General features: G+C 36.7%; 1 protein-coding gene across 1 annotated transcript; it reads left to right on the top strand.

Annotated features, from left to right (window-relative positions):
* Window positions 1-7,927: 7,927 nt before the first annotated feature.
* LOC147401446 (uncharacterized) lies at window positions 7,928-13,706 on the top strand. The gene is made up of 3 exons (XM_086441683.1): window positions 7,928-8,007; window positions 8,124-8,233; window positions 13,138-13,706. The coding sequence occupies exons 1-3, from the start codon at window positions 7,928-7,930 to the stop codon at window positions 13,704-13,706; spliced, it is 759 nt and encodes a 252-aa protein (XP_086297809.1).
* The last annotated feature ends 9,465 nt before the right edge of the window (window positions 13,707-23,171 follow it).

The raw sequence follows: 23,171 nt of genomic DNA, 5'->3' as shown, positions 1-23,171 counted from the left end.
GAGTTGAACACCACCATAGAAAAGATTAAGGACCTTTATGCATGAGTTGTGTCCTCTATGATATTGATTTTGCTGGCTTAAAGAGTTAAGTAGAGATCTAGAGAGATCCTTACCTTTGATTCTTAACCTCTTTGAAAAAGAAGATGTAGTGTATGCAATTGTGTATGCATGGGATGCACTTAGCAAGACAAGATTACCTCCAAATAGGGTTTACTTTCTAACACAATTACCATAAAAAAAAACAAAATAAAAGATAATTATTCTAGGAATTTAAAGTGCAAGGAATGTAAATGAAAGTAAAGCATCTAGTCTAAGAATTTAAATTGCACGGGAATAAAGAATATAAGAACACCCAACCAAGTCTATGAAATGTAAATAATCTCAAAAAGCTTATTAAGGACTTATTGGGGGAGATTACCTCACTAGAAGGGATTATGCTCTATGTTCGGTACAAATTATTAACAAAATAAAATCTTGATAACCAATGATCGATCTACAGAGACAACGTTGATATAGTAATTCATACAACTCAAAATCGATTGGGATTCAAAATTAATAAATTAAAACAGTTTTTAAGAAGAAATTTAAACTAAACTAAAATGGATTATAAAAATTATAAAAGAAATGTTAGATCAGTCAAATTCACCGTAGCATTTGCAGACACCCAAATTTAACCGTGCCCTCGACGCAACATGCCCAAAACAATAGAAAAATCGTATTGGGCCCTCAAAGCTCATGCCTCCAAAAAAATCATCTTTCTCTCTTAAATGACACGAGCCTACTTACGTGACCCATAAACCCAAACATCTTACCTCCTTCTACATTTTACAAGTCCAAACCCATTCTTGTTCTACACCCCCAACCCAACATAAACCTATCACCTAAGCCCATTCAAATCAATCCCATCCAACCCAACCTAAACCCATTACCTAAGCCCATTCAAATTAATCTTATCCATCAATACACCTAACCCAACTTAAACTAATCATACCCAAGCCCAACCTACAACCTAAAATCCAACCATTCTTTAATCCAATCCACAACCAAACCCCAAAGTTAAAGTTAAAAGCCCAACTCATTACCCAAACCCAACTCAACCCAACCCAACATCACAACCAATTACCACAATCATCAAGATGGGACACATGTCACCACCCCAACTCACATCCCTCATCCCCAACCTATCCTATCACCTTTTCTCTATACCTCCCTATAATCTACCATCATCATTTCCTGCAAAATCTACATCTACAATCTAAGCTCAAACCCTTCCTCTCAAATCAAACACTCATATTCTCCTATCAATTCATCTAAATCCTTCATTTTCACCTATTTTAACACATGGCATCATCTCCCACACCCTCCCAAAATATCATCAACCACCTTTTTACACCCCCCCCCCTAATTTTCTCAAATCCAAACACCACTCCCCAAACACTCAACCCATCCATCACTCTCTTATACCCCATCCTCATCATTTATTATCCTTCATCTAACAACATATTTAACCTTCTTACACAAATACCCTCCAAACCCTTTTAATTTATCCCTACATTTCTCTTAAACCCCACACCATTCTACCATTCCTCCTCATTTCACCCAACTTTACCCTTAAAAATAACTCCCAAACTCTATAAAACCCTCCTCATCCTCAAATCCCGCTATCAAATGAAAATTTAAGAAATACCCCCAAGTCTCATAAGAAAAAAACCCTCTCTCTCATTATCATACTCAACCCTCTAATATCAACTCTCAACTCTATCAACTCAACTCTCAACCATCAAAAGTCTAACTCATTACCATAATCAAGATCAAAAAAAGAAGACTCATATTTTAGGAGGATAAAGAAGATCAAATCAAATTCAATGTGGATTTAGACATGAATCACCCCCTTCTCTCCTCCCTACTTCCATTTTCTACTTCTCCCCCTTTCTATACCTATACACACACCACCAATAGCTTGAACCATCAAAGGGCCCCTTTTTTAATAAGGGCGCCCTCAATGATTTGAATCAATATTAAAGTCCCTCATACTTGAGGGCACATATCAGATTTTTTGATTCCTTTTTATTTTATTTTTATTTTCAAAAATAGACCGAGTTCGAGGTTACCACCAACGGTGGATGGAGTAGGGTTCCTAACACAATCCCTACTCCATAAAATGGACCCCCTTACCTTGAATCAAAAGTTGGACCAAATGAGTCATACCCGTACGAGAGTCATCAAATGCTAAAAACATGATTTTTCAAAAAATACAATCTGAGTAACCATTCATACCCATTTCAAATATGAATGGTGGTGACTCCAATCCCCCCCCCAAAGTGGTTGATATATTTAAAATTGAATAAATCACGTGTCCACAGCTTGACGACTCCACTGGGGAGGGAAGGCTCTACCCATGTGTCAACTCGACCATTTTGGAAAAAATACAAAATATTCTTATTTGTAAGCTAACATTATTTGTTGTATTTCTTGTGTTTGTTGTTTAGGTGGGTTTCTTTTTCTTTATTTACTCCCTTGGGTAAAAGAGAAAAAAATTGATTTTTCTTTAGTTATTCGATTATTTTTTTAAGCATGCATATCATCAAAAAAACAAAAAAAAATGAGAAAATATGTTTTTTTGCCCAAACCAAAAACCAGAGGCAATGTGCCTCAAAATGAGTATTAAAAAAAACGTTTTTCTTTTTTTTGTCAAGTGGACAGTCGAACTTAAACTGATTGTAACTTTCTCATCCGATCTCCGATTAAATATTATAGCACATCGATTTGGGGTAGAACAAAATTTTCTTTCAAATGTGATAACGTCAGCAAAAGTTTGACAAGTCGGAATCGATTTTTGAGCCCGTATACTATCGTTTTCATTAACATTTTCGTTCGACTTCTTGTAGGGATACAAAATGAGTAGAAAAAAACATTAAAAAAAATTGCCCAAACCAAAAATCAGAGGCAATGTGCCTCAAAATGAGTATATATTAAAAAAAACAAAAAATAAAAAACATTTTTCTCTTTTCTATTTTTTTTTTACCAAATGGACAGCCGAACTTAAATCGATTGTAACTTTCTTGTTCGATCTCCAATTAACTATTATAGCATATCAATTTGACGTAGAACGAAATTTTCTTTCAAATATAACAAAGTCAACAAGATTTTGACAAGTCGAAATCGATTTTTGAGTCTGTTTACTACCGTTTCCAATAACATTTCTGTTGGACTTATTATAAGGATACAAAATGAAAAAAAAAACATAAGAAAAAAAATGTTGGCCCAAGCCAAAAACCAGAGATAATGTGCCTCAAACTGAGTAAAAAAGAAAAAAAAATTTAATTTTTTTTTACTCAATTTGTTCCTTACGTCAGTCTTAGCAACTTTCATCTTCGACTTTATTTTTATTTTGAGTTTTAAAGCTTCAAAAGATCAGACGGATCACTTTTTCGTTAAACTTAGGGCGTATCGCTCGCTACTTTTTGATTGATCAAAATGAAAATTCGAAGCGATCTTCGGTTGGACAAAAAAAAAAGAAGTCCTTTTATGATTAGTTTATTCGTTAAAAAAATTGATTGGTCGATGTTTAACTATAGATGTGTTATCTTTGTTGATCAATTATCTAAAAAGCCATGGTCTTTATAGGTATATTTTAATGTGCTTACATGATCTTAATGTAGAGGTGATGGATTTTGGTATTCTTTGATTTATGTGGCATCTATGTATTGATGGTTTGATTTGGATCACGGGCCTATTCATTTGGAAAATGCCCCGGACACACCCTATCCTATTTACACACACTACTAACACATTTACTTTATTGCATTGCACGCTTGCATGTCCCTAATAGCCAATGTGGTACTAGTGCATAGTCCGATCTCCTCAGAGATGCGACGTCATTCATGAAAACCACAACTCTAGTCAAGTATCGTAAGATATATAAAACTAGGACATCAGTACCGTTTGATCAGGTGATTCTGAAAGGTATATCGTGCACCCATGTTGGAGCGACCTAAGCCTTTGTCCTATTGTAAGTCGCACGGTCACATGTCCCGATTACCAACGTAGTACTAGAATGAGGTCGGTCCCCTCGTAGGATGCGAAAATTATTTATGAAAGCTACAACCCTAGACTCGTACCTATACGGTATATCAAAGTAATCTAAGTTCACCAATTGTACTTTTTGGTCAAAATCAGTGCCTAAGCGAGATCCTACCCCAATGTACTACGGTACTAGGGGGATAGATGACATCTATTCTAGATGAGAGGTGACTTAAGAGTGTCCTTGCTCAGTATCATGCGCCACCTCTCAACTGGGGATTAAACTGGCTATTTTTTACTTTAGAGATTTGAGTTGGAATCTTAAATTATCACCTATACGGTATATCAAACCAAGTCACCACGTACCGTCTGATGCAGTATGCTCAAAAGGTATATAAGTGCACTTGGGCAAAGGTGGCCAGAAACCTTCTCATAGGTCACGACTCTAACTTATCGTGGGTGTTCTCGGGTTGCTTTTCAGAAATAGATATTACAAATTGTTGAGATCAAGAAGTTACAATTTTGTCCTCAAGATAATCAAACTATTTGTTTAACATGATTTAAAGCTATTATATCAATGAGTACACCAACCCAATAAAGAATCCATTTTAAATATGGCAGTAATTCATAATGACCCAGTTCATCTTGATTCAACGATCACGATGGACTGGACCATTTGAGTCGAAATGGTATTCAAGTTTTTTTTCTTTTTCTAATTCGAGTTCCAACCCATTACAAAAGAAGAAAAAATATTTTTCAAAAGAAAAAAAAAAGAAAAATGATTTACAAAAGATTTATTGTTTGCAAAAAAAAATTAAATTACAAAGATATGTTTTGCATGGACCTTGGAAATGTACTGAAACACTATTTTGTGTCAACTCAGGATACTAGCTGCAGGCAATAACCTAATCGACCAGTTAGTCAAACAACCATCACGGGGATGCACACCGTTGACAAATTCAACTTTGGGAAATTCATGTTGAGATGTACCTTGTATTTCCATGAGTTTGAGATAGATTGGAACCTTTTGCGCGTCATGGTTAAGTGTTAGAACCCTTATCTTCATATCTTCCACATTGGACATATGCACTTGTGTCCTACTCATGAAGATTATTACGGTATCATGGGGATATCTACTTCAGGTTCTCTAGTCAGGCTTTCAATGAAAATAGGATATTCTAGTGACCTCACCACAAGCCTAAACATTTTAAAAGAAGAAGCCAAGGCCTTAATCCTTAATGGGAGATTGAATTTAGTACCCTTATTGAGTCCCTACCACTCCCGCAGTCATCCCATCAATGTAAAACCAGAAGCTTAGCAAGCCACTATAGACTATCGGTTGTGTTTAGGAATCTTAGCCCAATACATACTGACCTCCAAAAGTGATGGTCAAATTGTCCCTAAGTCTTTCATAGACATAGCTTTCCAAATCTCCAAAAAAGTCAATCATGTACCTTTCATTCTAGCTGAAACCTTCTCAAGTATAGATGTCATAAAAAATAGTGAAGAAAGAGGTTTCAAAGGACGCCCTCACTTATTTTATATGTGATTTTACGACCATCTTAAAATTGTGAAAATTCTTTCAACCCTCGAGTATAGGCCAAAACATTTTTTCTAAAATAAACATGTTAGTGCATTACAACTCAGTCAAAACTTGGAGCAAATGGCTGGATTCTCGTCTTACCCGTCATATTGGTTTAAGATGCCCTTGGTGGATGGTTGACTACCCTGTTTTAGGAACCAAAGGATCCTATTATGTCCGTTTGATTGGACTAGAGGAGACATCTTTTTATCAAACTGCTTTGATCCCAAAATAGTACAGAGTGCCTATAGAGTTTTCGCTCTTTCAACACAAAGAATTTTTTCCTCCTGAATCATTGACTGAAAAGTTAGTGTATCTCATCGAGAAGGTTTGGAACAAGCACACATTAGGATATCCAGATAGACCAACAAAATTCAAAGAGCTAATCGTTAGAACCAAGAAAAGCAAGCCTAATTGTCCTAACAATCCCGATGACGATTAAAACAAAGTCAAACATCTATGTAAAGAATAACCTAAGTCAGAGTTATTGAAAGTTGAAATCCAATGAAAATCTTATTTATCAATAATTTTTAATAGTTTAATAAAATTATTTTCTTTTAGTTTTTGTGTGAATAATCATGGTATAAATGAATTATTTAATGGGTTGGTGCACAAAATTTAATCTCAAGATTCACCAAAATGTTATCAAAGGGGTAACACAGAAATTGATAATCTACCTCAAATGGGTCCCCGACTCATATCCACTTCGGAATGGGTCCACAACCCATATCCACTTCAGAATGGGTCCACAACCCATATCTACTTCAGCCCATATCCATCTCAGATTGGATCCATGACCCATATCCAATATTGAATCAAGCCCATGACCCATCAGTGATCTAATAAGGATGACAACCATTCAAACAACTCAACATGTTTCAATTAAATCTACTTTTACAAAATGACATACCAATTTTGTGTCGACGCCAACTTCGACTGATGAAATTTTCTTTTTTAAATATTTTATCGACTCCGTGTCAATGCCAGTCTCGTACTGATGTAATTCCTTTTTTTAAATGCTTTACCGACTCCGTGTCAATGCCAATTCCGGTTGATGTAATTCTTTTTCAAAATATTTTATCGACTCTGTGTCGATGCCAGTCCCGTGCTGATGAAATTTCATTTTCAAAATATTTTACCAGTTCCGTATTGATGCCAGCTTCATGTTGATGCCAGCTTCGTGCTAATGTAATCGTTTTTCAATTATACCGACTCCGTGTCGATGCCAGCTCCGATTAATGTAATTATTTTTCAAAATATTTTACCAACTCCGTGTTGATGCCAATCCCGTGCTGATGAAATTTTTTTTTCAAAATATTTTACCAACTCCGGATTGATGCCAGCTTTGTGCTGATGTAATCGTCTTTTAATTATACCAACTCCGTGTTGATGCCAGCTTCGGTTGATGTAATTCTTTTTTAAATATTTTACCGACTCTGTGTTAATGCCAGCCATGTGCTGATGTAATTCTTTTTTTGTTTTACCGACACCGTGTCAATGCCAGTTTTGGTTGATATAATTCCTTTTCAAAATGTTTTACCAACTCCGTGTTGATGCCGGCTCCATGCTGATGCCAGCCTCGTGTAGATGTAATTTTTTTTCTCAAACAATCCAGCTCCGCATTGATGAATCACATTTTTTTACCTAACTAAAACTTTTCTTTTAGGTGTTATCCCGAATAATTGCCAAACTTAATAAAACATCATGCATGTTCCTTTTTGTAAACAAGATAGTAACGTTTGGTCTTCTGTACGCACAAGGTAGCCAAACGAAAGAAGTACAAACACCCTAAGAAGCCTCCGTATTTCCTTCGATCTACATCAACTATGAGCAACTAAGAAGACCCACAACCTGTAACAAGTGAACTTGCCAAAGCTAATATAATGGTAGCGGAGCTAGTAAAAACAACATAGAAACAGAAACAAATGCTAATGGTCGTTTTGAGTAATACTAACTTTCTACAAGCGCAAGCTGCTCAGCACCAACCATCTGGATCAAATATGGAACCCCCTGAACAAACACGACCAGATTAACAGACCACCCCACCTCCTATTGTGCCAATGTATCAGGGCCCTCCACTTTACATCCCACAGAATCAACCACCTCCGGTGATAATCCCAGACGATGAGTGTGACTTCAGGGTGCCCGAGGTCAAAAATACCATGAATGAAAAAATGGCCGAACAGATTGAGTCTCTCCAAGAGGAAATGAGATGAATGAAGGGTACAAATACTTTAGGACGGACAAGATTTAGGGACCTATGCTTCTATCCCAACACCTAATTGCCAGCTAAGTTCAAATGCCTAAAATTTGAGAAATATAATGGCATTAGGTGTCCTCTATAGCACCTCAAACTATACTGTAGATCGATGTGCCAATATGGCGAGGATGACAAATTGTTGGTACAGTTATTTCAGAGAAGTCTAATAGGGTCGGCTCTCAAGTGGTTCTCAAGGTTGAACCACTCACTTATCAAAAACTGGCAAGACTTGGCTGAGGTGTTCTGACACAACTACAGGTTCAATACAGATGTGGGGTTAGATCGGAATGATATGGCTAGAATGACGAGGAAGCAGAGGGAAAATAGTAAAAGAATATGCCCAGAGGTAGAGAGAGTTAGGTTTCCAGGTATGGCCCACTATGACCGAACAAGAGATGAACACCACGTTTATCTCTACATTGGGACATTCGTTCTACACCCATCTAGTAGGGCATACCACTAAAACTTTCTCAAATCTTGTTCAAGTAGCAGACCAAGTCGAGGACGGGATCCGAATTGATTTTATATTTGACTTCACAACCCTAAGTGTAGCAGCAGGGACATCGGCAAAGAAAAAGTCAATATCTTTTGTCAAAAAAAAAAGGGAAACGTAAGTCAATAATGTATAACCTAGTCAACTACTCTTTATTTAGGCACCAGTTCAGAGGCCACCGGCACCACAAGTCCCTTGGACGCCAGTACCTCGATCTGCCTAGGCTCTAGTACCACAAAATCCTTTTCAGATGGTTCTTCCATAGGCCATGCCAACACAGCCCACACCACAATATGGACAGAATCAGTAAGCACGACCTAATAGAGTTAACAATGTATTTACCAGATTGCCAATGGCATTATTAGAATTACTCCCGATCTTGCTCAGGGGAGAATATCTCGCTAAAAGGCCACCAAATCCAGAAGCTGAGAAAAGACAAGGATACAACCCCAACTTGTTTTGTGAATTTCATATGGGTGCTCCGAGGCACTCTACAGATCAATGCTGACAACTCAAACATCATGTCCATAACCTGATAGATAAGAAGACTCTCATACTGGACGGGCCCATAAACCCACCTCAATAATAAAATATCAACCAAAACCCCCTACGTACTCACAATGGAGAAAGAATTGGGTACAGAGTAAATATCATTCTTAGATAACTCGATTTTAATCCATCAACTTTGATAGCTCTTATCGGGTCGAAGATTAGAATTCACCTAACAAGGGAGCCAGAGACGTCAACAGTCAGCACCATCAACCAATACACGACAAACCAGCATCGAAATACACGATCGCCACTGAAAATGACTGATCTCACCATCTATCCTACTCACCAAATTCCCAATGCTACCCCCTGACCACCACTCGTCATATCCTATATATTGCCAAATCCTCAAAACTCGATTCGACCCCCCCTTCACAACCTTACCATTCATCCTCGCGACTACCTCTTGTTATTCTTTACACTCCATCATCCTTTCAAGTAGCTCCTCCCATCACCACGACATCCAAATCACAACCGCCACCTCTTATTCTCAATGTAAAACCCGATCCATCCCCAATCACCATATACTCACCAAAACCATTTCCATACAACTCTAACCAACCAGTCCCCTGGAGCTATGAGACCACTATCACCACGTCAACAGGAGTCGAGACGATGAAAAAAATGATGGTCGCCAACATTGGCCACATGAAAAAAGTTGGAAAGTGTCAAAGAGTGCCAATAAAAGGTATAAACATCAGGGAAGAAACAAAAAAGGAAGTAAAAGAAATAATAGATGAGAAAAAAAGAAAGGAAAAGGGGAAGGATAAGATAAACGAAGAGGACAAGGAAGAGAAAATAGGAAAACTATCAGATAGAGAAGCAACAGACTTCATTAAGCTTATTAGCAAGAGTGAGCATAATGTAGTGGACCAAATAAACAAACAGCCAGCTCAGATCAGCACTCTGGGTCTATTACAAAAATCAGAAGAACACCAAAAAGTACTATTGAGAGTTCTTAGAAAATCACATGTACCTTCGACCACTTCACCTGCACAACTGGAACAAATAGTGGGTCATTTCATGGCTCCCAACCCCATCATCTTCATAGAAAGTGAATTCATGCCAGAAGGGCAGGGGCATGTTGAACCGTTAAATATCATGGTCATATACAAGGGCATGATGGTTACAAGGGTGTTAATCGATAATGGTTCAGCCCTCAATATTTGTCCTCTCGAAATATTTCGAAAACTTAATGCTGACTAGTCGCATGTTAAACCCAATGATAAGGTTGTCTGAGGTTTCGGCAATTCGATAAAGGACTCTCTGGGCTAGATAGATTTACTAATCACTATAGGATCCTGCACTTTCGAGGTAACATTCGAGGTCATAAAGATACCTATAACCTTTAACTTACTGCTGGACAGGTCATGGATCTATATTGTTGGGGTAGTACCTTCCTCTTTGCACTAAAGAGTCAAATTTATCATGGGGCAGAGGATGGTATCTGTCTTGGCAGATAACCTAATCCTAGCCGGATCCCTTTCATCGATATAGAAATGACAAAGGACAAAATATTATACCATTCTTATCAGTTTACTGCCGTTAACCATGTTGAAAAAGGGAAAGAGAAGGTGAAGACAGAACTATCAAAAGTAAATCTGATGATTGGTCGGGTCTTGAAAAAAGTAGGTTATCGACCCAGGCAAGGGTTAGGACCAGGAGGAAAAGGGAAAGCTATGCTGGTTGAAGCAACAAAGCATACTCCTTATTTTGATTTGAGGTTTAGGCCCACAAAAAAGGATATTGTAGAAATGAATGACAAAAAGAGGGAACTTCTGTTAGTCAGAAAGTAAAATTGTAAGCCTAATGTTTGGAATCTGGGCAGATTTCCTCATATCAGTATCAACTTCCCGAAATCACAAGTCAGACCCGACAGTTTATCAAAACCACTGTCGACAAAACTAATAAGAAAACCAAAAGCAGTAAATCTCAAACTTGGGTACATTCAAGAAGACTTAGTTGTCGAATCCCAATCATCCTTCGTAGAAAGCATTGATATCCTATTCAATGGGAATTCCGATGAAAGTCTATCAAAGACCACTCCAAAATCCACCAAAGTAGAAATCACCACGAGCTAAGAGAAAGAATCACCCTTCCCCATTTGCATTGATTGGGCATCAGTCATCATTCTACCAAGCTTGGGAGGGACTATGCCTAAATTTGACAAAGTTCAACCGGAGATCATGATCATCTCTGAACCATTAAAAGAACCACTATCTCACCTCATTTACTCCATCAAAGAAAGGGAAATTTTGAATAATTGGGAGGAATTCCCTACCACCCTCGAGGCTACCATAGCCTCAAAAAAATGCTATTAGCCATATTCAAGTTGTCCAGGATCATAACGAGCCCCCATCCTCGGGGAAAGACTGATTTGAGGGCTCCCTATCTTTATTGATGCATGACTGCTCTTCTTATTTCAGATGTCCGGAATATAACACTCAAAAACCAAAAAAATCAAAAAATTCAAAAATTCTTCAAAAATCAAAAAAATCAAAAAGTTTTCAAAATCTCAAAAGAGTAGATATATTCCAAAAATTAAAAAAAGATTTTTTTAGAATTTAAGGGATTTGTCTCAATCGAACGGACCTTTGGACAGAACAGAATATAAAAGGAATAAATATGACTTTGATTTCATGAGAATTGAGGAAGAAGTGGAATACCCTCCTAAAGAAATCAAGGACCTTCTAAAACGTCATGAAAAAGGTGTTCAACCAAATATTGAGGATACAGACTCAGTTAATCTCGACATTGAAGATGACCCACGTGTTGTAAAAATTGAAGTCTTGTTAACCCCTTAACAGAAAGAAGAAATAATTGAACTATAGCATAAATATCAAGATATCTTCGCCTGGTCCTACAGAGATATGCCCGGTTTAGACACAAATTTCATTATTCATAAGCTGCCGATCACTCTTGGGAGCATGCAGATCAAACAAAAGTTGAGAAGACTCAAGTCAGAATGGACACTTAAAGTCAAGGATGAAGTGATGAAACAGTTCAAAGCAGGATTTCTCGCAATTGCCACATACCCCGGATGACTAGCCAATGTCATTCCGGTACCAAAGAAGGATGGGAAAGTACGAATGTGTGTCAATTATCGGGATATGAACAAAACTAGTCCTAAGAATGATTTTCCACTACCCCACATCGACACTCTAGTTGATAGCACAATAGAGTATGGTATGTTCTCATTCATGGATGGTTTCTCAGGCTACAATCAGATAAAAATGGCAAAAGAAGACCAGGAGAAGACAACATTCATCACACCCTAGGGTACGTTTCATTACAAAGTCATGCCATTCGGGCTCAAGAACGCCGGGGCAACTTATCAATACTCAATGATGGCCTTATTTCATGATATGATCCATAAAGAAATGGAGTTTTATATGGATGATATGATCGCTAAGTCTAATTTGGAAGAGGATCATTTGATAAACTTGAAAAAGTTGTTTGATCGGTTAAGGAAATACAATCTGAGGCTCAATCCGGTAAAATACGTCTTCGAGACAACATCAGGCAAATTGTTATACTTCATCATTAGTAGAAGAGGCATTGAGATACATCCAACAAAGACCAAGTACATTCTTGAAATGAAAGCACCAGTGTCAGAAAGGGACGTCAGAGCATTTTTGGGTAGAATACAATATATCAGCAGATTCATTTCGCAACTCACGCCTATCTGCAAACCAATCTTCAAACTATTGAGAAAAGATGTACCAAAAGCATGAAATGAAGACTGCTAAGAATCCTTCGACAAAATAAAGAAGTATTTACTCAATCCGCTAGTCTTGGTTCCTCTTATGCCAGGGTGACCCTTATTAATGTATATCTTAGTTCAAGAAATGTCTATGGGCTATGTATTGGGGTAACACGACGAGTCAGGTCGAAAAGAGCAAGTCATTTACTATCTCAGAAAGAAGTTCATCGATTATGAGTCAAAATACTCAACGCTCAAGAAAACTTGTTGTGCACTGGTCTAGGCATCTCAACGATTACATCACTACCTCTTCATCTACTCAACTATGCTTATCGCTCGAATGGACCCTCTCAAGTATCTCTTTGAGAAGTCAGCATTGATAGGTCGTACCGCAAAATGGTAATTACTATTATCTGAGTTCGACATCATCCATTTCACTCAAAAGGCCATCAAAAGACAAACCGTTGTCAACCACTTAGCTGAGCATCCCTTACCTGACTATGATCTATTAAAGACAAATTTCCTAGATGAAGCCATCTTGTTGACAGAAGTGGAAGACAGTGACGAAGAACAAGGTTGGAAGATGTATTTCGACGGAGCTGCGAATCAGAAAGGAAATGGAATAAGGGAAGTTTTTATCAAACCAAATGGATCTGATATTCCGATCACCATCCGATTGAAATTCCAATGTTCCAATAACGAGGCAGAGTATGAAACATGTATCGTAGGGTTAAAAATAGTAATCAACTTGGAAGTGGATGAAATCAATGTATTCGAAGATTCAAGTCTAATGGTCTATCAGACAACCGAAGAATGGAAGACTCGAGAACAAAGATTAATCCATTACCATGAGTACTTAGAAGAACTGAGCTCAAACTTCACCAGGATCTCATTCACTTACATGCCACGAGCCAAAAATCAATTTGCAGATGCACTAGTCACGCTTGTTTCCATGATCAGTATCTCAAATGACCTAGTCATCGATCCTATCGAAATTGATGTCCAAGACGAACCAGCCTATTGTTTAACAGTGGATATAGTAGAACCTAAAAAGAAATCGTGGTATTCAGACATCAAGGCATACTTAGAAGATTGAACTATCCTATTAGACATAACGGTAAATGAACGAAGGACCATCCAAAGATTGGCAAGTCAATTCTTCCTAAGTAACGGGACTCTGTTCAAAAAATCACATCACAAGATTCTTCTCCGTTGCAACACGGAAACAGAGGCCAAACAATTGATCGAAACCATACATGATGAAATCTACGAACCCCACATGAATGGTCACATGCTAACTAAGAAGATCATGAGAATGGAATATTATTGGACAATAATGGAAAGCGATTGCTATCAACACGTTCGTAAATTCCATCTCTGTCAAATCTATGCCAATAAGATTAATATTCCACTTTCAGAATTGCACAGCATGACTACTCCTTGGCCCTTCTCACTCTAGAGCATGGACGTTATTGGGCAGATTTCCCCAAAAGCTTCAAATGGACATCACTTCATCCTCGTTACTATCGATTACTTCACAAAATGGGTATAAGCTGCATCATATGCCAATGTCACCAAAAGCAATGTATTGAAGTTTGTCAAGAACATCATCTGTCGATATGGGCTTCCCAACGGATTAGTGACTGACAACGCCAAGAACTTCAAAAATAAGGATATGATCAAGATGTGCAAAGACTTTCAGATCACTCATCACAACTTTGTACCTTATAGACCCAAGATAAATGGAGTAGTTGAGGCTGCCAACAAAAATATCAAAAGAACCATCGAGAATATGGAGGTAACTTACAAGGATTGGCATGACATGTTGCCTTTACCCCTTCACGCCTATCGAACTTCATTTCAAACTTCAACTGGGGTAACTCCGTATTCATTGGTGTATTGAATGGAAGCAATCTTACTCGTCGAAGTTGAGATTTCCTCCCTCCGAATCTTAAAAGAAGTAGAGTTGGATGAAACAGAATCGATTCAAATTTGGTTCGACCAATTGAATTTGATAGAGGATAAACAACTTGCAGCTATCTACCATAGGCAAATTTACCAACGGTGAATCGCACGTGCTTACAACAAAAAAGTCAAATCTCAAGATTTCTCGTCCTGAGACTTTTTCTTAAAAAAGATTTTACCAATCTAAGAAAATGCTAGAGAAAAGTTCAGACCAAACTACGATGGCCCATTTATTATGCAGAAAGTAATGACGAGAGGAGCTCTGATTCTTACAGAAATTGACGAACAAGTCTTCCCTCAACCGATTAATATTAATACTATCAAGAAATATTACGCCTGGTGTACCAACTAGGTTACATTGCAGCATATGAAACTTGGTCAACACATTGCGAACATATTTTTGCTGTGAAATAAAGATACCAGCTAGACATTGGACCACTTCGAGGCCAAGAAAATAGTGTAACATGCCAAGATCAACCATGTTAAACTCAGTCTTCATCGAATGTTTGAATGTAGTAAACATAACACTAGCATTGCCAGTATAAATAAGATCGTCCACTTATAAGCATACGATCATAAATTTTCCGTCAGGACTTGATTTTGTAAATAAAGTAAGCTCATGTGGACACTTATAGAAGCCAAATTTGGAGAAGAATACATCAATGAGACTATACCAAGCTCGAGGCGCTTGTTTCAACCCATATAAAGCCTTCTTTAATTTGTACACCTTGTGGTCATTCCCTGGTTGTACATAGCCCGGAGGTTGATTAACGTACAGTCGTTTTTGCAATTCGCCATGGAAAAATGCGGATTAGACATCTAATTGGAATACAGGCTAGGCATTTTGTGTTACCAATGCAAGGACCAATCTGATGGTATCATGCCTTGCAACTGAAGCAAAAAACTTCTGTGTAGTCAATTTCGAGCTGCTACTTATAGCCTTTAGCAACTAAGCGTGTTTTATACTTCTCAACTTTGTCTTGTAAACCCATTTTACACCAATCAACTTGTGGCCTTTGGGAAGATCAGTCAATTCCCAACTGTTGTTTTTCTCAATGGCATGGATCTCCTCATTCATAGCTTTTTGTCATTTTGGATCTTGAACCGCATCGTTAAATGCAACCGGATCACAATCTAAAAACAAAGCAAAATGAGTGAGTAGATCATCAATGTGATCAATTCCAGGTACCTAGTAATCTTGCATCCATGCTTGTCGACTTTTGGTGCGTTGAGGTCTTGTGTTTGATACAAGATCAGATTGTTCTGCATTGGATGAAGGACTGGGATATGCATTTGGTGATTATGGTGTATCAAATGTAACTTCGGGAGGATTGGTGACTGTAAGTTGTAGGAGAGGTTCATCATCTTGATCATCAAAGTGCACTGGAATGTGTTGTCCGCATTTACTTCAGCAATACTCCATGCCCAAGTCTTTTCTTCATCAAAGACGATATCTCAGCTAATGACCATCTTCTTGGTAGCTGGATTATATGACTTATAGGCCTTTGAATGATCACTAACTCCAAGAAAAATACACTTTTCTCCTGTATCATCTAGCTTCTTCCTCTCTTCATCTGGAATATGGGCATATGCTATACACTCGAAAATCCGGAAGTGAACAACACTAGGCTTGCTCCCACTCCATGCTTCTTGAGGAACCATATTTTGGACATATTTTGTTAGACTTATATTTAATAGATGAATACTCCATAGAACAACTTTAGGCCAGAAATTCTTAGGAATACCAGATGTCCTTAGTATGTTTTGCACCATGTTAAGGATTGTACAATTCTTTTTCTCTGCCACACCATTTTGCTACGGGGTGTAGGATGTTGTAAGTTGCCTTTTGATGCTATGCTTCTCACAGAATGATTCAAAGTCTTTGGAATTGTATTCTTCATCATGATCAGATCAGAGAATTTTTAATATGCTACTCAAGTTCTTTTTCAACAAGGACCTTATAGCTTTTGAAAACTAAAAGAGCATCAGATTTGGCCTGCAAGAAATACACCCATGTCTTCTGACTATAATCGTCAATAAAAGTAATAAAATACCATTCATTTCCATTTGATTGTGAATCAATTGGCCCACAAATGTCGGAATGGACTAGCTCCAATGCCTTTTTGGCTCGCCATGGTTTCCTTCTTGGAAAGGAATCTCTATGTTGTTTACCAACAACACAACCTTCACATACTTGAGGAAGATGATCAATCTGCGAAAGATCAACCACCATATTTTTCTGACAGAGAGTCTTCCAACCATTGAAGTTTAAATGCTCATAACAAAGATGCCATAACCATGCTTGGTAGTTCACCATTACAGAAAAACAAGGACCAATATCATTGCCAAAGTATAAAGGAAACATCCAATTTTGTGTCATTGTAACTTCAACAATCAGGCCCTTCTTTAGATGTTGAATGCAACAAGTGCCATTTTTGAGGATGAACTCATAATCCTTTCCTTGAAGCTAACCAACACTTAACAAATTATTTTTGAAACCCGGAACATGAAACACATCAGAAAGATAACATTTTGACTTCTAGATGCTAATATTGCCCTTTCCTATAACAGACAGTCTAATATCATCACCAAATTTTACAGAGGTACGGAAAGACTCGTCCAACTTAGAGAATATAGACTTGTCTCCACACATATGGTTACTGGATCCAGTGTCCAAATACCACATGTTTTGATGAGTCTATTCCATGGTGTTGCAAACCATAAGAAGAGTAACATCATCGTCTTTTTCTGTAAAATGTGAGTTATCTCCTTTGTTTTCAAATAATTTTGTATGACATTCAAAACGATAATGGCCATACATGTTACATCTATAACATTTGATTTTGAATTTATCTACAGGCTTCGATTCATGAGCTTCTTCATGATAATTATCCCGTCCGTGGTAATTAGCACCTCTTCCTCGTCCCTGGCCAAATCCTTTACCCTTTGGAGATTGGTTGTTGATGGATAGCTACGTCTACAATGCTTGCTCTACTGTGACATGCTGATTAATCCATTGCTCATGGACCATCAACGAACTCATCAATTCGTCGATCGAGAGTTCATCAAGTTCTTTTAACTATTCAATCAAACACACCACATAGTCGAACTTTGAAGTCATTGATCGAAGAATCTTCTCGACAATGGTAACATCTTCCATCTTTTCTCCATTGAATCGCATCTTATTTACAATGGACATGGTTCTGGAGAAAAAATTAGAATCAAGCTTTATCGATTGCATTCGAAGAGTCTCAAATTCCATATGAAGGGCTTGGAAGAATGCTCGTTTTACCTTCACAGTTCCTTGATATTTCTTTTTCATCGAATCCCAAATCTGCTTTGAAGTATCTTTAGTGAGAATTATTTTCAAAATTGAACAATCAATTGCTTGGAATAGATAATTATTCACCTTAAGATCCTTCAATTGTTCTTCGTTTAACTTTATTTTTTGTGATTCTATTAAAGCTAGCAACGCAACTTCACTCGCAGGTTCTGCAACACCAGTTTCAACGAGATTCTAATAATCTTTAGATCTCAAGAAATTTTCCATCAATATGTTCCAATGATCGTAGTGACCATCAAAGCAAGGTATAGCTGGTTGCATGAAGCTCTCTGATGTATTTGCCATTACAGATAGCTATTGTTATCTAGAAGAAACAAGAGTGAGTAGTGAAGAGCTGCTGCTCTGTTTGTACTTCTACTACACCTCTAAAGAGTCTACAACTCTAATACCAAATGTGAAACTAAAAATTAAATGTGACATTGAAAATTACTTATTTTATTCAAATGCATTCAATTACTTAAATAGAGAATACAAAATAACAAACAATCTACTAAATCTGGAAACTAACAAATTCCTAAAGACTTGGCCAGTAATAGAACAGAGCTACTAACATATCCCCTAAAGACTTGGTCCAGTAGGGCTTATTCTAACTCTAGCAAAGACTTGGTCCAATAGGACTTTTTCTAACTCTAACATGATTCACTCCTCATGACCAGCTCTTGATTTAGACCTCAGATTTATTTGTTGGATGTCTTTTGTGTGTAGCTAGTATTCTTCTTTTTATGTGTCATTTGTTAAGAACAGAGAGTTTTAGAGCTTCTTCGATAAGGGATGTGTGATCATTTATGTCTCTACGGTACTTTGGAGGGTTTATCATGAGCGGAGACTCAAAGATCTCGCTCACAGCTGGCCAAGGTAGGTAGTTGGGGGGAGACTCTAAAGTTGAGGGCTGGGTTTAAGGAAGAATTTTTTTTTTTTTAATAAAGATATTTCTCAAGAGAACAATGGTAAGGATTTTTGTTAAAAAAAAGACAATCGGATGAGATTAGGGTTAATCCGAAATCGATCCAAAATTGAATCAATATTTAAATTTCAATCCGAATCTTATCCAAACATCCAAAATCTTGATCCAAACCCTATTTTTTTGGATCATATCATATCAAATACCATAAAATTCGAATCATTTCCAGCCCTAGTTTTAAACATATCCACATATAGGAGTCAAGATTACGTCTACATGGGAGCAATATAGAGGGAATTTGCTTTTCGTTGCTATTATCAATCGTAATAGCATATGAATCTTTGTTACTTCAAAAAAATGTGGAGGTAAGTGCACCCACTATAAATCCACCTGTGGTCACATAGCTTAGTTGTTTTTATGATTGACTCAAAAAACTTAGTTTTGTGAATTTAGGGGCCGAGTCACCTTGAATTTCAATCAAGCCAAGCTAACTTCTTGGCTGAGTTTGGAATCTTCAAAATACTATAATTATTTTTTAATATGGCTAAATTACACTTTGACCCCTTATGTTTTGGTGTAATTTCATGTTGATCCCTAACATTCTGAAAATTGCACTTACCACCTCTATAATTATTAATTCACATATATAGGTTGTAAATGGATACTTATCGATTCGGATTCAACTATAGCCAAATTCGAATCCAAAAGTTTTATTGGATATTCGAATTCAACTTCAAATCTGATAAATATCCCTAAAACACTATTGAATTCGAATCTGATTTTCTTATCGGATATCCAATTTGAATTTGAATAACCTGTGGTGAGAAAAAAAAAACTTGATTTTTCCTAAATCCAATTGATTTTTCAAATAAAAAAATCATCATCTTAATTTGTATCAAAATCAAAAGAAAAAGAAAAAAAACCGCATTGTGTTCCGTAGACAATGTTTTGTTTTATATGACAAAAAAGTTTCGGAATGGGCTGATTTTATATGAGGATGATCTATATGGTGAGGCGATCATCCTCACAAAAACTCAGCCGATTCTAAAACTTCTAACCCTATGAAAAATGGTTACAAACTAATGATAAAAATGAATGGTGCATAATTCTTCAACTTGTAAACTAGGGCTAACAATTTTAGAATGGGCTGATTTTTTGTGAGGATGATCCTCTCACCATAGAGATCATCCTCACAAAAAATTAGCCTATTCCGAAACTTTTTTCCCAAATAGGACAAAACATGTAGTCTACGAGACTCAACCCTATATATATATATATTGCAACGTGTTTTGTCCTATGTGGGGTTAAAAGTTTCGGATTGAGCTGATTTTTGGTGAGGATGATCCCTATGACGAGGAGATCATCCTCAACAAAAATCAGTTAATTCTAAAACTTCTAACCCCATATTTATGAGTTGAAGAATCGTGGACCATCTATTTTTTGTAGATCACTTTTGACGAGGTTAAAATTTTTGTATTGAAGAATCGTGGACCGTCAATCCAAAACTTTTAACCCGTATAGGACAAAACACGTTGTATATATATGAGTAGATATATGTGCATACAAATCCTGACCCATATATATATGTTATTTCAGATCGGATATTTTCGGATTCAATATGTTAATAACCGAATCTGTATCCAATAAGGATTCAAATAGATAAAAATATTTGAATCCGAACTCGATATCCAAAATTTTCGAATAATATATGATCTTTTAAATCGGATTCGGATTTTCGACTATACATTGACACCCCTACACATATATACCCTTCCATCTATTTTTCATCAATAAAACAATTTAAAAATGCTTTTTTATAAAGATTATTTTACCCATTTCAAGAATTGAGAATGGAGCAATCATCAAAATTCCATTAAGAGTTGAGGAAAACACCAAAATAAAGTTATGTTTAGCCTGCAAATTTATACTTTTTTTTCAATACAAATTATAAAATGGGGTATGTCAAAATGGTCAAATAACATTGGAACATTAACACTGACATTGATAAGGGAGGTAAGTAAAATTATCAAAAGGTTAGGAGTTAACGTAGAATTATGTCAAATTATAGGGGGGTGGGTCAAAGTGTAGTTTACCCTTTTAATATTTATAAACTTAATATGTTTTGTATTTGATTCCTTGGAGTCAGCTTGCGAGTCGTCGACTTGACTCGACTTGGCCTACAAACCAGTCGAATTCTAAAGCTACGTGGATCTTAACCATTTGTTGGGTAGAAATGGCGTCTTTGGACTGTAGAAAAGTCGACAAAGTATCGTATTCGTGTTTTCACAAAATATCTAGTCTCTACCACATAGCCATCTATTTATAGACTACACCCACTTGACTCTCCTCTCACCATGAGATATACAATACAGGAAGAACATGGCCACTCCATCAGTTCTTGAATTCCTTCTCCTCCTCTTTCCCCTTCTGATCCTCTGCTTCTCCATCATTCTCTTATTAAAGTTTTATCATCGATCAATGACTCCGATCACATCGAGTTACTTGATGTGGGGCTTAGATTTGTTTTACAACCTTCACTTGTATACTAAAAGGATTAATCATGAAAACCCGAAAACCAAAGGAGAAGAACTTGGCGTAAGCCGCTACAAGCTTACGCCCGAGACCTCTCGAGAACATGCAGAATGTGCTGTGTGTTTGTGTAAGATTGAAGAAGGAGAAAAGATTAGAGAATTGAGATGTGATCATCTATTTCACAAAGTTTGCTTAGATAGATGGATTGGATATCGACATGTTACATGTCCTCTATGTCGCAGTTATTTACTACCTCTAAGAATTATGGAGTTAAATGAGGAGAAAGAGCTTATTTTTACTTCTTTTTCTTCCTTTTGTCGTCGTTCTGATGATCGTAGTAAATGGTGGCTAAGGTAATTTTAAAGGTTGTCATCTGCCCTTCCTTCATGTTTGAGTCGAGCGGTACTAGTGCAGCAAATATTTGAATGTAATAAACAATTATTGATACCATTTATGGGAAATTTAGGAATTTTAAATGCTTAATTAATTTGCATCATTTTTATGTTTTTATGGTTATAGTTTGGGTTGTTGGACCAAAAAAATTTCATATCGGATGGACCATTGTTCATTTTTGTTGGACCCACACCGACCAACATCGGTTAAAAACATTAGAAATGTGTATGTTTTTTTTTTCTAAATTATCTTTATTTATATTTATAAAAGTTTAATAATCAAAAAGAGAATGAACCGAAGCAACTTTATTATTTAAAAAAATGATTGGACTTTATTATTTAAAAAAATGATTGGACCCAAGTGCGGAGCTAGTAAGGACACGTTGGGGGCAATTGCCCCACTCAACTTTTTTGGGCATTTTAGATACCCTTGAATTTATGCTTAAATCCGAGATACCCCTATATTTTGAACTACTGATATACTTTGTTTGACCATGTTGCCCCCACTACCTCATCTCCCTCCAATTTTTGCCCCCACTAAAAGAAAATCCTAGCACCACCCCTGATTGAGCCCCATCTTAATTTTCGAAAGACTCGTGATAATCTTACTACCCCACATAGGGCACACTCAATCGACTATCTTGACATGACAAGTTCGGGAACTGTAGATTTGTACGTCTTGAGATACAAAATTGCATTTTCCCATTAAAAAGTGTATCCCGAGGCGTACAGATCTACAGTTCTCGAACTTATCACGTTAGGAAAGTCGATTGAGTGTGTCTCGTGGGGGTAGTCTGATTAGCACGACTCTTTTCAAAACACTTCAAAGTGGAGTTGTAATTAGGATTCTTTTAAATGGGACTTGGGAGTTGTACTTTTTGGAGCCTTTTACATGAGACTCCAAGTTTGTGAGTTAGGAGATTCATGTGTAGTTCACATCCATATGCTCCAAGTGGATTCTCCATAGTGCATGCTTTTTGTCTTTAGCACTATTTTCATGGTTGAGAGACCCCATGTGGAAAAGATACCAAATAACTTTCATGGCTTAGAGGCTTTTTTGTTCAGATTTTAAAATCTGATTCTGGCTCATAATCAGATTCTAAAATCTGATACTACATTTGGCTCAAATTATCGATCGGCCTGATTTTTTTCCTAATCAAGAATCAAAATGATGGGGAATCAGAAACAGTTCTCATTGTTTCTACTGATTCTCATACACTATCCACTTATGATAATCTTGGAATAAATCTTGAAATAGTAATAATAATAATAATAATAATAATAATAATAATAATAATAATAATAAATTAATAATAATAATAACCAATATTAATATAAAAAATATAATTATATAATTATATAATTATAATTAATAACAATAGTACTAATAATGACGTAAACAACAATTATAATTATAATAATGATGAT

Source organism: Akebia trifoliata, chromosome 5 (genome assembly GCF_017979445.1).
Source record: "Akebia trifoliata isolate Shusen 1 chromosome 5, ASM1797944v1, whole genome shotgun sequence".
In the NCBI taxonomy this organism is placed as follows: domain Eukaryota; kingdom Viridiplantae; phylum Streptophyta; class Magnoliopsida; order Ranunculales; family Lardizabalaceae; genus Akebia; species Akebia trifoliata.
The sequence above is the reverse complement of the archived record's forward strand: the minus strand, read 5'-3'. Positions and strand labels throughout refer to the sequence as shown.